This window comes from Aotus nancymaae, unplaced genomic scaffold (genome assembly GCF_030222135.1).
Source record: "Aotus nancymaae isolate 86718 unplaced genomic scaffold, 86718_ANA_hifiasm-v0.15.2.pri h1tg000006l, whole genome shotgun sequence".
Taxonomy (NCBI): domain Eukaryota; kingdom Metazoa; phylum Chordata; class Mammalia; order Primates; family Aotidae; genus Aotus; species Aotus nancymaae.
This window is the reverse complement of record NW_026988417.1, coordinates 61,941,358-61,956,132: the sequence shown is the minus strand read 5'-3', so window position 1 is coordinate 61,956,132 and position 14,775 is coordinate 61,941,358. Positions and strand designations below refer to the sequence as shown.

The window sequence follows — 14,775 nt, the reverse complement described above, 5'->3', positions numbered from 1 at the left end:
TTGTGCCGGGCCTTTACCAGATTCTTGGTTAGTAGTTCCTCTGTAAGTCATCTCGTAATTAATAAAGCAAGTAATGATATCCTGTCCACCACTGTCAGAATACACCATGCCAAGATAGAAGTGATGGATGTATTATTTTCAGCTGATGTGAGACTTTGTAAACCTGTAGCTTTTTCGCCAGTTTCAGACTGCAGGGATGCTTTCAATTTCATGGTATTGTCTGCCGTTGCCAACACTACCAGACTTGTGGTATATTATGTAATATAACCCGCGTCTTATTTGAAGCGTTTTTGATTGTCTTATAGATCATGTTATTTTTACATATTCTTGAAATATTCCAGTGAGGCACAACTTTCTGAAAAGTGCCAGTCATGCCATTAAGTGGCAGAGCTAATTACAATGTAGCTCTTCTCGTTTTTATTCAGATTTACCCACAGGCCTATTGCCCCCCTTCCCCAAGCAAGGAAAACAGCAAGTGAAAGTGTAGTAGGGATAAGATTATATAGGAAAGTAGATAATAACAAATTTTGTTGGCGGGGCGCAGTGACTCACGCCTGCAATCCCAGCGCGTTGGGAAGTTGAAGCGGCCTGATCGCTTGAGCTCAGGAGTTCTAGACTAGCCTGGGCAACATGGCGAAACCGCGTTTCCACAAAATACAAAAAAATTATCTGGGTGTGTTGGTGCACGCCTGTAGTCCCAGCTACTCGGGAGGCTGAGATGGGCGTATCACTTGAGTCTGGAGAGGTCGAGGCTGCAGTGAGCCGAGATCATTCCACTGCACTCTCAAAAAAAGAAAAAACAAATTTTGTTTATTTTTATATTTTGTTACAATGCCCAAACAGGGTATATTGTGTATGATTTTTATTAGATAGCTGATCTTTTAGAACACAACTATCTTCTGATTTGCCTTGGTAATTGCAATCAATTTTTGTACTAGCCATCCGTTTAGTTAGCTAGAAGCTGATATCATTTGATACGTGTCAATGTTTGGTGAGTTAAATGATAACATTTTAATTACCTTTGTTTACAAATTCTTTGGTTTATTTATTAATGCTAGGACTAGAAAGTTGGATTCCAAACCTGAATTTCATTTAGAATCCTTTAATTGACAATAAGAGCTTCTCAGAACTAGGAATGGCCTGCACTTCTTCCAGTATATTGATCTCAGCTCTCACAGTGCTTCAGCTCCAGACTGGTTGCCTGTACCTGGGAGTTATCTCTGCTTCCCAGTGTTTCCTACTGATAACCTTTTTGAAGGCCATGTTGTGAAATAATTGAGACCAGCACTGCTATAAATGTTACTATAATAAGTATACTTTGTCATATTTAGATTATTTTTTTCCTTTAAAATACATTCATTTAACAGTTTTTTGTTTTTTGTTTTTTCCTCCTGAGGAGGAGTCTTGTTCTTGTCGCCCAGACTGGTGTGCAGTGGTGCGATCCCGGCTCACTGCAACTTCCACCTCCCAGGTTCAAGTAATTCTCCCGCCTCAGCCTCCAGAGTAGCTGGGATTACAAGCACCTGCCAGCACTCCTGGCTAATTTTTGTATTTTTAGTAGAGACAGGGTTTTACCATGTTGGCCAGGTTGGTCTCAAACTCCTGACCTTAGGTGGTCACCCGCTTCGGCCTCCCAAAGTGCTGGGATTACAGGCGTGAAACCCACTGCACCTGGCCCATTTAACAGGTTTTTTTAAAGTGCTTTTTTTTATGTCTACTATCAGAGGCCGTAGGCAGCATGTGTGGTAGTCAAGAGCTAGACTGCCTGGGTTCAGATCCTGGCAGTGCCATTTGCCTGCTCTGTGACTTTGGGCAAATTTTTTTTTTTTTTTTTTGAGACAGAGTTTCACTCTTGTTACCCAGGCTGGAGTGCAATGGCGTGATCTTGGCTCACCGCAACCTCCGCCTCCTGGGTTCAGGCAATTCTCCTGCCTCAGCCTCCTGAGTAGCTGGGGTTACAGGCACGCGCCACCATGCCCAGCTAATTTTTTGTATTAGTAGAGACGGGGTTTCACCATGTTGACCAGGACGGTCTCGATTTCTTGACCTCGTGATCCACCCGCCTCGGCCTCCCAAAGTGCTGGGATTACAGGCTTGAGCCACCGCTCCCGGCCCTCGGGAAAATTTTAAGTTAACCTCTCTCAGCCTCTTTTTGCCATCTGTTCATTGGAGATAGCAACAGTGCCTGCCCACTGTTTGGACAAGATTGTTATTGTAAGGGTTACCTGAATTAGTATATCTAAAGCACTTAAAACAGTGTGTAGCACAAGGTTATCTATCATTATTAAATGCCTGGTACTATTTATGTATTTGGAATACAGTGGTGAGTTTTTAACAGACCATACATTTTTTGGTAGAAGGGGCAGACAGTTAATGGTAAGTGATTTGAGGAAACTATGACAGGTTAATGAGTTAGGCAGTAACCTAAGGATAGGAGTAGCCATTTTATTGATAGGATGATCAGGAATGATGTACGTGATTGATATTTGTTACACTATTTTAATAAAGGCTTAGGTGATAAGTCAACTATTTTGAGATTTTAAGAAAGAACATTCTAAGTAGAAGAAATAGTGTAAAAACTCTGAAATGAGAGCAAGCTTGGCTTCTTGCAGAACAGCAAGCAGGTCAGTGTGGCTTGACAATAGTAAGCAAAAAAGGAGAGTGGTGGGAGTTGAAATTGGAGAGGTAATTGGGAGACAGGACACATTGCCCCTTTCAAGCGTGGTGAGGTGTTGAACCCCCATCTCTACTAAAAATACAAAAAAAATTAGCTGGGCGTGGTAGCACGTGCTTGTAATCCCAGCTACTCAGGAGACTGAGACAGGAGAATCGATTGAACCTGGGAGGCAGAGGTTGCAGTAAACCAAGATCACACCATTGCTGTCCAGCTCGGGCGACAAAAAAAAAAAGTACCCACTGAAGGGTAGTCCAAAGTTGGGGGATAATTTCTGACTGCATTTTAAGATATTTAGACTGTTTTATGGAGAACAAAGGGGAAGGACAATAGTGGAAATAAGGAGACTAGTTAGGAGGGCTTTGAAATAGCTCAGGTGAAATGTGATGATGGTTTGGCTTGAGATTGTACTGATTGAAGTAGGAAAAAGTGATCAGATTTGAGATCTCTTTTGAAGGTAGAGCATATAGGACTCAGATGGAGAAAGTAGGGGAATGATTTAAGCAAGAAGATCCCTAGATTTCAGGCCCAACCGAGTAAATGATGGTACCGGAAAATGAGTTAAGAAAGATGGGAAGAATGGACTAAGCAGGGGTAATTGAATTCTTTTTGGAATTTGTTATGTTTGTGATACCAGTTAAGACATCAGAATGGTTAATTGTTTTGGCAATTGTATACAATCTGGAGGTCAGAGGAAAGATCAATCACATGTGGAGAAATAAGTTTAAATGTAATCAATATACATTTATCCACAGGATTGAATGAGTTTATCTAGGGAGAGCTGAAATACAGATCTATTAGAATGTACGTACCAAATGGCTGGGCACAGTGGCTCACACCTGTAATCCCAGCACTTTGGGAGGCTGAGGCAGGTGGATCACTTGAGGTCAGGAGTTCGAGACCAGCCTGGACAACATGGTGAAACCCTGTGTCTACTAAAATTATAAAATTAGTTGGACCCGGTGTGCACTTGTAGTCTCACCTACTCAAGAGGCTGAGGCACAAGAATCGCTTGAACCCAGGAACATGGAGGTTGCAGTAAGCCGAGATGACGCCACTGCACTCCAGTCTGAGTGACAGAATGAGACGCCATCTCAAAAAAGAAAACAAAACATATAAAACATATATATATACACACATGTTTTATATATATATATATATATACCAGTGAGATATATATATATACACACACCAGTGATAAAACAAACTTGACATCTGAGAATAAAAGATGATGAGCTCTGTAATCTTAAAATCCACACAGGATAGAACAAGCAATCAGAATTTAAATTCAGGCCATTTAAAAATATATAAATAAAGTGATAGATAATAAAATACATGTTTGATTTGTGAAAACTTTTAGTAACTGGTGAATCTGACCCCACAAATAATCAAATATTACATTATAAAATGTCAATATTTAATAACCATGTTTTTTTTTCCCAGCACAAATAAAAATTTGCCCATTATGTCAACAGCATCTGTGGAGATCGATGATGCATTATACAGGTAAGAATCTCATGGAAACTGAAACTTATTTTCCCCGTTAATTGTTCTGAAATAATCAAGTAGTCTATTTGAAGATACCATTTGGCCTATGCAGAATTTTACGTATATATAGAGAGTTCCTCTCAAGTTAAAATTAGGGTTTCTGCAATTTTTTTTTAAACTACATTTTTATAATATTTAAATCTCTGTTGTTTTAGGTTTAGGTGATAGGACTAAGAAGGATTTTGCTGTCCTTTGCAAAATAAACCTCTCATATTTGGACAATAATACATATTTAAGTTCTTGATAGTACAGGAGTTCATGAAGAACAATATTTCAATTTAGTCATACAATAACATCTGGAGAATATGACTAGTCCATTGTAATCTTATTAAAATATTTCCTGTTCTCTGATTTATAGACAGTGGAGAAGTATTGTGTGATTTAAGAATTGTGATTTGAATGGAATTTGATAGGACCTTTTTTTGTGTGAAGTAGTTTCTTTCACTCAGGCCGGAGTGCAGTGGTGTGATCTCGGCTCACTGCAATCTCTACCTGCCGGCTTCAAGCAGTTCCCTGCCTCAGCCTCCCAGTAGCTGTGATTACAGGCGCCTGCCTGCACACCTGGCTAATTTTTGTATTTTTAGTAGAGATGGGGTTTCACCATGTTGGCCAGGCTGGTCTTAAATTCCTGACTTTGTGATCCACCCGCTTCTGCCTCCCAAAGTGATGGGATTACAGGCTTGAGCCACTGCACCCGGCCAGTGGGACTTTTTAAACTATGCTTTTTCAGGAAATTGGAATACTTTTTTAGTAATTAAAGAAAGTATCATATGATTGAATAGTTGTGATTTGAATGGAATTTGATGAGGCTTTTTAAACTATACTTTTTCATGACATTTGAATACTTTTTAAAGTAAAGAAAAATAATGGGCACTTTATTAGGAGCTAATACACACCATCTGGCAAGTTGATGTCAACTCCTGTTTTGTACTATATGCTTGGGAAAAGAGATAAAAGACTAACCATCTTGCTTATGTGAAAATTATTTTACAGATGATTTCCTAATTATAAAATATGGGTTAGAAGTTACCTTGAGTTGTTGTAAGGGTTAACTGAAATAGTACATGTAATGCACTTAAAACAGTGTGTAGCACAGGATTATCTATTATTATTAAATGCCTGGTACTATTTTAGGTATTTGAAATACAGTAGTGAGTTTTTAACAGACTGTACATTTTTTGGTAGGAGCAGCAGACAAACAGTTAATGGTAAGTGATTTGAAGAAACTATGACGGGTTAATGAGTTAGGCAGTGACCTAAGGATAACAGTACCCATTTTATTGATAGGGTGATCAGGAATGATGTGTGTGATATTTGTGACACTATTTTAATAGAGGCTTAAGTGATAAGACTTCAACTATTCTGAGATTTTAAGAAATAACATTCTAAGCAGAAGAAATAGTATAAAAACTCTGAAATGAGAGCAAGCTTGTCTTGCAGAACAGCATGCAGGTCAGTGTGGCTTGAAGATAGTAAGCAAAAAGGGAGAGTGGGACTCTTAATCTATAATTATATTCTTAATGTCCTTTTGGTCTTGTTTTTCTTGGGATAACAAATGGCACTTCTTTGAGATAGTATTGACTAATTTTATTCATTACTTAGTTTAATCCTCATGAAGCTTTTTTAATGTTCCTCCAACCCTGTAATACTGATTAATAAGCATAATTTTCAGTAGCCCAGTGACTGAACTTTCCATTTACAATGCTATGTAAGTAGGCTGCAGTTTGCTCGACTGAGAGTTATAGAATATAGCAGTTTAGCTGTTATTATTAGAGGTTAGCCATTGTCTTTTGCTTGACGGAAAATAACTTTTGGTGTAGTTGTTTGCACTTTGTATGCATGACTTATTGCAAATACCCAGTTGTTTACCAGTGTGCATATTTAAGTTCTAATATCTTAAGAATTTGTTGTAGTGAGGGTAGGAATCAATAAATGATAAAGCGAGAAATTTATGTGGGTACTAAAAGAATGAATTGTTAGTGAATACTTAAATAGTTACCGACTACATATAGGTTTTCTTAGTAAAATACAAAGACATGTATATTACAAAGGCCAAAATGTGAGATTTTCACACAAAAACTAGCTGTTATTTTCTTGGATTTTAAAAATCAATTAATGTACATGTTTGAGGGTTTTTTATTATTATTATAGTGACTGAATCTGAAGATTTGGGAATTTTGTATTTTTTCTTTTTTTAAAATCTGTATCTATTGCTTATGGAAACTAGTATTAGACCTAGGACTTTGGACAATGTTTATTTTAGGGACAAGGCATGAAATGAAGATCCTTAACCTCTTAACATCTCAGGGAGATAGATTTAAGTAGTAAGCTTGATGAAGGTAGGGTAAGATAAAGATAAATTCCAAAAGTTCTCTTTTCTCTTCATCCTCTTTCACACAGCCACAGTTCCGACCATTTTGTCTTGTAGTACAAGTCCAAATACTGTAGCTTACAGAGTCATTTTGAACATGACACAAACTTACCTTTTAAAAAGTTATTATTGTAATAAAAACAGATAACATGAACTCTACCCTACTAACAAGTTTTTAAGTGTGTAGTATAGTATAGCTGACACTTGAACAAGGAATGAGTCAGGAGTGTCAACTCTCCTACCCCCTACCTTTTGTGTAATCGAAAATCCACGTATGACTTTTGACTCTCAAAACTTAACTACTAATAGCCTACTATAGATTGGAAACTTTACTGATAATGTAAATAATCAATTAACACATATTTTTTATATATTATATACACTATATATACTTGGTATTCTTAAAATAAAGTAAGCTAGAGAAAAGAAAATGTTAAGAAAATCATAAGAGAAAATATATTTACTGTTCTTTAGGTGGAACTGGATCATAAAGGTCTTCATCTTTGTTGTCCTCATTTTGAATAGGCTGAGGAGGAGGAAGGGGAGAAGTTGCTCTTGTTGTCTTAGGGATGGTAGAATCAAAAGAGATGGAGGCAAAATGTTTCTAGAAATGAGAAAGCAAAAAAGTCACACAGTAATTATATCTATAGTATTCTATATAGTACTGATCCTCCTGTCATTTTCTTTAGTTTCTTTTTGTTGTAGTAGTGTCCATGTCATTAAAGAAATCAGTGCAGTCTTGAATCATTGGAACCCTTCTGTCAGATTGTCTGATGTCAGTAACAACGATAGCCTCTTCAATGGTATAATCTTCCAGACTTTAATAATGTTCTCTCTTTTGAGGTTCTCTTCCATAGCATTGACAGTCCTTTCCATAGAGTACCGTGTGTAATGAGCCTTAAAGGTCCTTTATGATGCCCTGATCTAGAAGCTGAATTTAAGATATTGTGTTTTGAAGCAAGTAGACCACTTCAGCACCTTCATTGTTGAACTTACGGAGTTCTGGGTGACCAGGTGTATTGTCCAATAGCAAAGGAACTTTCAAAGTTCTTACTAGCAAGGTACTTCTCACCTCAGAGACAAAGCATCAATGGAACCAATCCAGAAAAAGGGTTCTTGTCCATGCCTGCTTCTTATGTAGCTGGAGGACTGGCAGCTGGTGTTTATCTTTACCCTCCAATGCTCAGGAGTTATCAACTTTACATGTAGGGCAGTCCTGTTCATAAACTTGAATGCATTTGCACAAAACAGTGGAGTTAACTACATTTCTGTCTTAAATCCTGGTGCTTCTCTTCCTTACTAATAAATGTCCTTTGTGGCAATTTTTTTCAGAATAGGGCACTTTCTTCTACATTAAAAAACTATTTAGGTAGATATCCTTTCTTTTCAGTGATTTTCTTTATGACATCTAGAAACTCATTGCTGCTTCTTGATTGGCAGAAGCTGCTTCTCCTGTTGTGTCTGACTTTTTTTTTTAATGCCAAACCTCTTTCTAAAATTATCAGACTATCTTTTGCTGGCATTAAATTCTACAGCTTTACTGCTCAGGTGATGGGTGCACCAAAATCAGACAAATCACCAAGAACTTACTCATGTAACCAAACACCACCCACCCCAGTAACCTATGGAAAAAATGCTACAGCTTTATATCCTTTACCTTGTTTTTGCTTTAAGTGTTCTTACAATGACTTCGCTTTTTCTCAAATCATGTTAGAATCTATAGGTATGCCTTTCTTTCAGAAGTCCTGCACCCTTATCAGTGCTGCATTTTCATTACACGATAAAAAGGTCTTTCACAAAATGTACAGCGTTTTCACACTTGCTGTTGTGGTTACAATGATGGTTTTTCTTTTTTTCTTTTTCTTTCTTTCTTTTTTTTGGGGGGGGACGAAGTTTCACTGTTGTTGCGCAGGGTAGAGAACAATGACGTGATCTCAGCTCACCACAACCTCTGCCTTTCAGGTTCAAGCAATTCTCCTGCCTCAGCCTCCCAAGTAGCTGGAATTGCAGGCATGCGCCACCATGTCTAGCTAATTTTATGTCTTTTCTTTTTAGTAGAGGTGTGGTTTCTCCATGTTGGTCAGGCTGGTCTCGAACTCCCGACCTCAGGTGATCCACCCGCCTTGGTCTCCCAAAGTGTGGGGAGTTACAGGTGTGAGCCACCATGCCTGGCGGCTTTTCATTTTTTTACAATGGTCCTTCCACTGGATTCATTTTATCTTGAAATGGCGGACAACCACAGCTACAGCTGCAGACCTCTGTCTACAGTACGTATCAAGCAGTTCTACTTTTTATTATAATGTCATGGCTTTTTTTCAACTTCTTGGGAGTACTTGCAACATTACTGGTGGCACTTTGTATGGGTCCCACAATGTTATTCAAAATTTACAGTATTGCACACTAAACATGATGAAAAAATGTGCAAGAACCTCAAGAGATCACTTTTTCCTGTGATATTCAATTTACTGGAGAGAGGAACCGCTCAGACAAAAATGAATAGAGTCACACACACTTTACCCAGATATATCACTTAAGCTCACCACAATAGCAACTGGAAGTAGCTACACAGTTATTACAGTAGTGCAGTATGTACTACAGTGAAATTTATGCACTTATGACTGAAACTGCATCTTTACCTCTGTTTACATTCCTCTTAACTGCAAATGGCAACATGTATGGTATGTAAGTGCATGCATAAGTTTTGATAAATTTTAACTTTTTATAATTCGTGTGTATTTTATGGTAGTAAATGATAAAATAGACTAATATGTACACAGATTTCATGCATTCGTGACATACTTTTTCTTAATTTTTTGATATTTCTAGGCTACAGAGTCCAAGTTGTGAGTTTTTTCAAGTTGTCACAAGTGTTCAAAAAAATTTTCAGTGTATTTATTGAAAAAAATCTGTGTATAAATGGACTGGTGCATTTGAAACTCATGTTGTTCAAGGGTCAACTGTATTGTTAACTCTGTGTACATTGTTGTACAACAGATCTATGTAGCAAATATTTCGTCAAGATCTTGTTTCTAATTCTTTTGGAAAAATACCCAAAATATGCTGGGTTATGTGGTAATTCTATTTTTTAAGTTTCAAGGAAGCTTCACCCTGTTTTCCATAGCAACTGTACCATTCTACATTTCTACCAACAGTGCACAAAAGCTCCAGTTTCTCCACATTCTTGGCAATACTTTTTATGTTTTGTTTTGTTTTATAATGGTCATCCATCATGTGTGAGGTAATCTCTCATTGTGGTTTTGGTTTGTATCTTCTTAATGATTAATGATGTTGAGCACCTTTTCATATACCTGTTGGCTATGTGCATGTGTTTGGAGAAACATCTATTCAAACTCTCCATTTCTGAAAATTGGGTTAGTTGGGGGTTTTTTGGTATTGAGTTATAGGCGTTCCTTTGGATATTATTAACCCTTTTTCACATATATGGTTTACAAATACTTTCTCTCATTCTGTAGGTTGCCTTTTCACTTTGTTGATTGTTTCCTTTACTGGTTTCTAGTTTCATATAGTCCCACTTGCCAATTTTTGCTTTTGTTGTGTGTGCCTTTGGTGTTATCCAGGAAATCTGTGCCAACACCAGTGTTATGAAGCCTTTTTCCTATTTTCTTCTAGGAGTTTTATAGTTGCGGATCTTACATTTAAGTCTTTGATTCATTTTGATTTGATTATTTTGTATGAGATAAGGGTCTAATTTATTCTTTTGCATTTGGTAATTTAGTTTTTCCAGCACCATTTATTGAAGGCCCCCAACCTACCTTTCCCTCTGAATACACTGGCCATACTAGACTACTTTTTTACCAAAGATAAGAAAGGTCATTGCAGTTCGTACTTTTTTATCTCAATTGTCTTTTCCTGTGGTGCTCTTTTGTGCCTCAAAAATACCTTCTTATGGTCCTTTAAGAACTCACTCCTATGTCTGCCTTGTGATATCTTGCCTGAGTTACTTCTCATCCTTTCTGCTGAGCCCTAAGGCACCTTATTTTTATTGCTATTAACTAAGCACATTATCCCATAGTATTTGTTCACATGCATGTCAATTCTGTCCGACCACGAGCTTTTCTAAGTCACAGACAGTGTCTGAGTCTTAGAAGATAATCATTAAATGATTATTGAATGACTAGGCAAGACAGTGTGTACAGATTGGCTTATAGTTTGGAACCTAAGACTAGATGTTGCTTAGGTAGTTGGCAGTTCAGTGGCTGCCTGGTAATCAAAACTAAGAATATGACAAAAAAGTCTGAAAAAGGTGCATATGTTACTAAGGATAGAAGATAGTGATGATATTAAGAAGGCATTTACACATTCCATCTTTAGGCAAAAACCAGTATTACCGGCAAGGTACAACATTCCCTGACTTCTGAATTCTGACATGAAGCTGCTACAGTAAGATCATCCTTTATATCTGGAAAATTCTGACAGCTGAAAAAGTTAGATAGAAAAACAAACATTTCTCTTTTCTCAGGAATTGGGGCATTTTGAGCAAATGAGTATATTATAACAGCCCAGATACATGTAAATTCATTTTTCCTGAAAGTTAAAGAAGTTTAGTTTTCTGGGATCAAACATGTTGAGATATGTAAGGTCGATCCTTTAAATGTTGTTTATTTCTTCCTAGATACTTATATACTATACAGATGTTCCTTGATTTAAAATGGAGTTAATGTCCTGATAAACCCATAAGTTGAAAATATTGTTAAGTTGAAAATGCATATAGTATGCCTAACCTGAACATTATATCTTAGCCTAGCCTACCTTAGATATTCTTGGAATGCTTACAAGTTAGGAAAAAGCACAAGCCTATTTTATAATGAAGTGTTGAATATCTCATACAATTTATTGAATACTGTACTGAAAGTAAAAATCAGAATGGTTATATGGGTACTCAAAGTATTGTTTCTATGTAATTTTGCACCATCGTAGAGTTGAAAAATTGTTAAGTTAGACCATCCTAAGTCAGGAACTATGTATAATTGAAATCTAGTTAATATCCACTATAGTTTATGTTTTCCTAGATGATATTATTGAAATTTAGTTAGTATCCTCTAGGTACACAGGTTTTTTCCAGACATAAAGAACTGTGTCTCAGGTTGTAAATTTACTTCTAAACAATTAGATCTTCCTACAAAACCAAACCTTCTAAAAATCTACAAATCTTGAATATCAACTAATACGTTTTTAATATTTGTGCATATATATTTTAGTAGGAAATATCTTTTAGAGCAATTTTAGTACCTAATTGAACAAAGCATCTTCCTGAAGAAAAGTTTTATTTTCTTTCCTTATTGCTACTCAATCTTAAGCCACCTTGTAATTAATTTACTGATTAACGGAATCTAAAGTTTTTCTCAGAATCTCCGAGGGGTTTTATTTTGGACTGCCTCTGATGATATTCTGAGTTATCTCTCTCTCTCTCAAAGGGGTTTTATTTTGGATTGCCTCTGATGGTATTCTGCATTCTCTCTTATTTTTGACTGCCTCTGATGGTATTCTGAGTTCTCTCTTTCTCTCTCTATTTTTGGTCTTTATTGTTAGGTGAATTAGACTTGAGCCTATTCTCTGGCCATTTCTTTCTTTTTCTCTGAAGATGTGCGTGAGCCTGCTGATCACAAGATGTATCTGAAGAAATGAACAAGTCCCAATTTAGGACTCCAGGCTTTGTTTTCTAGCTGCTTTTATGAAAGAACCCTCCACTGAGTGTGATTAAGGCTGATTCAAATGATAATAAAATGGCATTTTTATCTATTCTGTTGTTCCTTGCGTATAATTTCCTGTGTGAAGGAAATTTCCTGTGATATTAACCCTTCCTTCACTGTATGAAGGAAGGGTTAATATCAAAGCAGAATCAGGGCATTCCTAGATCTTTAGATGTAATACTATTGTAATAGCATCTAAACCTTTTATTCTAATGTAATCCTGGAAGAAACTCTTTCCTCTCGCTTCCAGAATACCAGTCTTTTTGAATTTGCTTTTACTGTTATGACTCTTCTTTCTCAGATTTTTATTTTAAATTCTCCTTTATTTTCCTGCATCATAAATGCCAGGTTCCAACCTTAGGATTGTTCTTTTTCTTTTTGAACTGTTAAATTCAGAGGTACAAGTATAGGCTTGTTACATATGTAAACCTATGTCATGGGGTTTGTTGTACCTATCATTTAAGGAATGACATCATGTCCTTTGCAGGGACATGGATAGAGCTGGAGGCCATTGTCCTTAGCAAGCTAATGCAGGAACAGAAAACCAAATACCACGTGTTCTCATTCATAAGTGGGAGCTAAATGAGGATTTTTCTTAGTTCATATTCTAGTTCACATCATTTATTCCCATGATTTTAGCTATCTCTTTGTGTTAGTGATATTTGAGTCTCTCTTCAGATTTCTCCTCCAAGTTCAAGACCTTCATTTTTAAATGCATACAGCTACATACTTTACATGTAAAACAGGTAGATGTTCAGCAAGTATCTACTTGTTAGAGAAACATTGGTACAGTGGAATTAACATGGCCTTTGGAGACAGTTGTAAGAGTTCATATCCAAATCCTGACCTTTATGTGACCTGGAGCTAGTTATTTAATCTTTCTTTTACACAACTTTCTCATATGTAAATAGGAATAATATTTTATATCTTACGAAAAACATTGGCCAGGTACAGTGGCTCATGCCTGTAATCCCAGCACTTTGGGAGGCCAAGGCGGGGGTGATCATGAGGTCAGGAGTTTGAGACCAATCTGACCAACATGGTGAAACCCTGTCTCTACTAAAAATACAAAAATTAACTGGCATGGTGGCAGGTGCCTGTAATCCCAGCTACTTAGGAGGCTGAGACAGGAGAATCGCTTGAACCCGGGAGGCAGAGGTTGCAGTGAGCCAAGACTGCGCCACTGCACTCCAGGCTGGGCAACAGAGCAAGACTGTCTTAAAAAAAAAAAAAAAAAAAGATAAAAATGAAGAATATCATAGTCTTAAAGATTTGATGTAAAAATTGTAGAATGTTTCTGATTTTTTTTTTTTTAGAGACAGGATCTTGCTCTGTTGCCCAAGCTTGGATACAGTGGTGTGATCATAGCTCACTGTAACCTTAAACTATTAGGCTCAAGCAATCCTCCCACCTTAGCCTCCTGAGTAGGTAGGAACACAGGTATGTGCCATCACACCTGGCTCATTTTCACATTTTTATGTAGAGATGCAATCTCACCATATTGCCCAGTCTGGTCGCAAATTCCTGGTCTTAAGTGATCCTCCCACCTCAGCCTCTCAAATTGCTGGGATTATAGAAATGAGCCATCACACCCAGCCACACCCAAACATTTTATTTGTGCCTCTTTGTAATTTTTTCTCCTCACTCTAACTTTAATTTCTCCATGCAACCACTCATCTTTTGTCTGTCTTTCCCAGTAGCATATCACAGGCATTCTAGTATTTTATGTATTTTATTTAATATGTAATCCTCATAGGAGCCATATGAAGTTGTTATTATGTTCTCTGCACAGTGAACCCCAAGCAAGTGCCTGGCTCGAAATTGGCATGTTAATAAATGTATGCATGCATGATGAAGATAATGAAGTGTGTCCAGAAGAAAGTGATTAGTGTTGAGGGAGACTCAAAATGATGTGATACTTGGAATTGTTTAAGGAACTGGAGATGTTTAGCTTAGAGAAAGAAAACTCTAGAACCTGAATACCATATTCAAATGTTTGGAGGGGTATTACATCAAAGAAGGATTTAGACAAGTTCTCTATGGCCCCAAGGGAATAAAACTAAGGCTAGTGAGTGAAAACTATAGGACAATATTGTTCTTTCATAAAAGGGTGAAATTTTAATGGGAATTTCTGCTACATTCACTGTTATGTAGTCACATAGTAGAGTCAACTGTAATGTAACAATGCTGGACTTGCAGTTATACTCTCAGCTCTTTAAATCCTGTCTTTACTACCTATTAACCTTATGAACTTCACAGCATTTAAGTGTCATTTAACTGCAAAATATCTGACATATTACTTGGCACAAAAAAGGCACTTAATTAGTACATTTCCCTTTGGTGACTAAACAGAAATTTATTTGGCTCACAGTTCTGGAGGCTAGGAAGCGCAAGATCCAGGGGTCATATCTGGTGAGGGCCTTGTTACTGCATCATCCCATGGTGGAAGGCAGAAGGACAAGAGTAAGAGA

General features: G+C 37.1%; 1 protein-coding gene across 2 annotated transcripts in view; it reads left to right on the top strand.

The window, feature by feature from the left end:
- Positions 1-14,775, top strand: part of UBA6 (ubiquitin like modifier activating enzyme 6) — a 74,526-nt gene that overhangs the window by 688 nt on the left and 59,063 nt on the right. For both annotated transcript variants that reach the window (XM_012473422.2, XM_012473423.2), the window contains exon 2: positions 4,118-4,180. In XM_012473422.2, the coding sequence (XP_012328845.2) occupies positions 4,118-4,180 (63 nt within the window). The remainder of the gene's footprint in view (positions 1-4,117; positions 4,181-14,775) is intronic.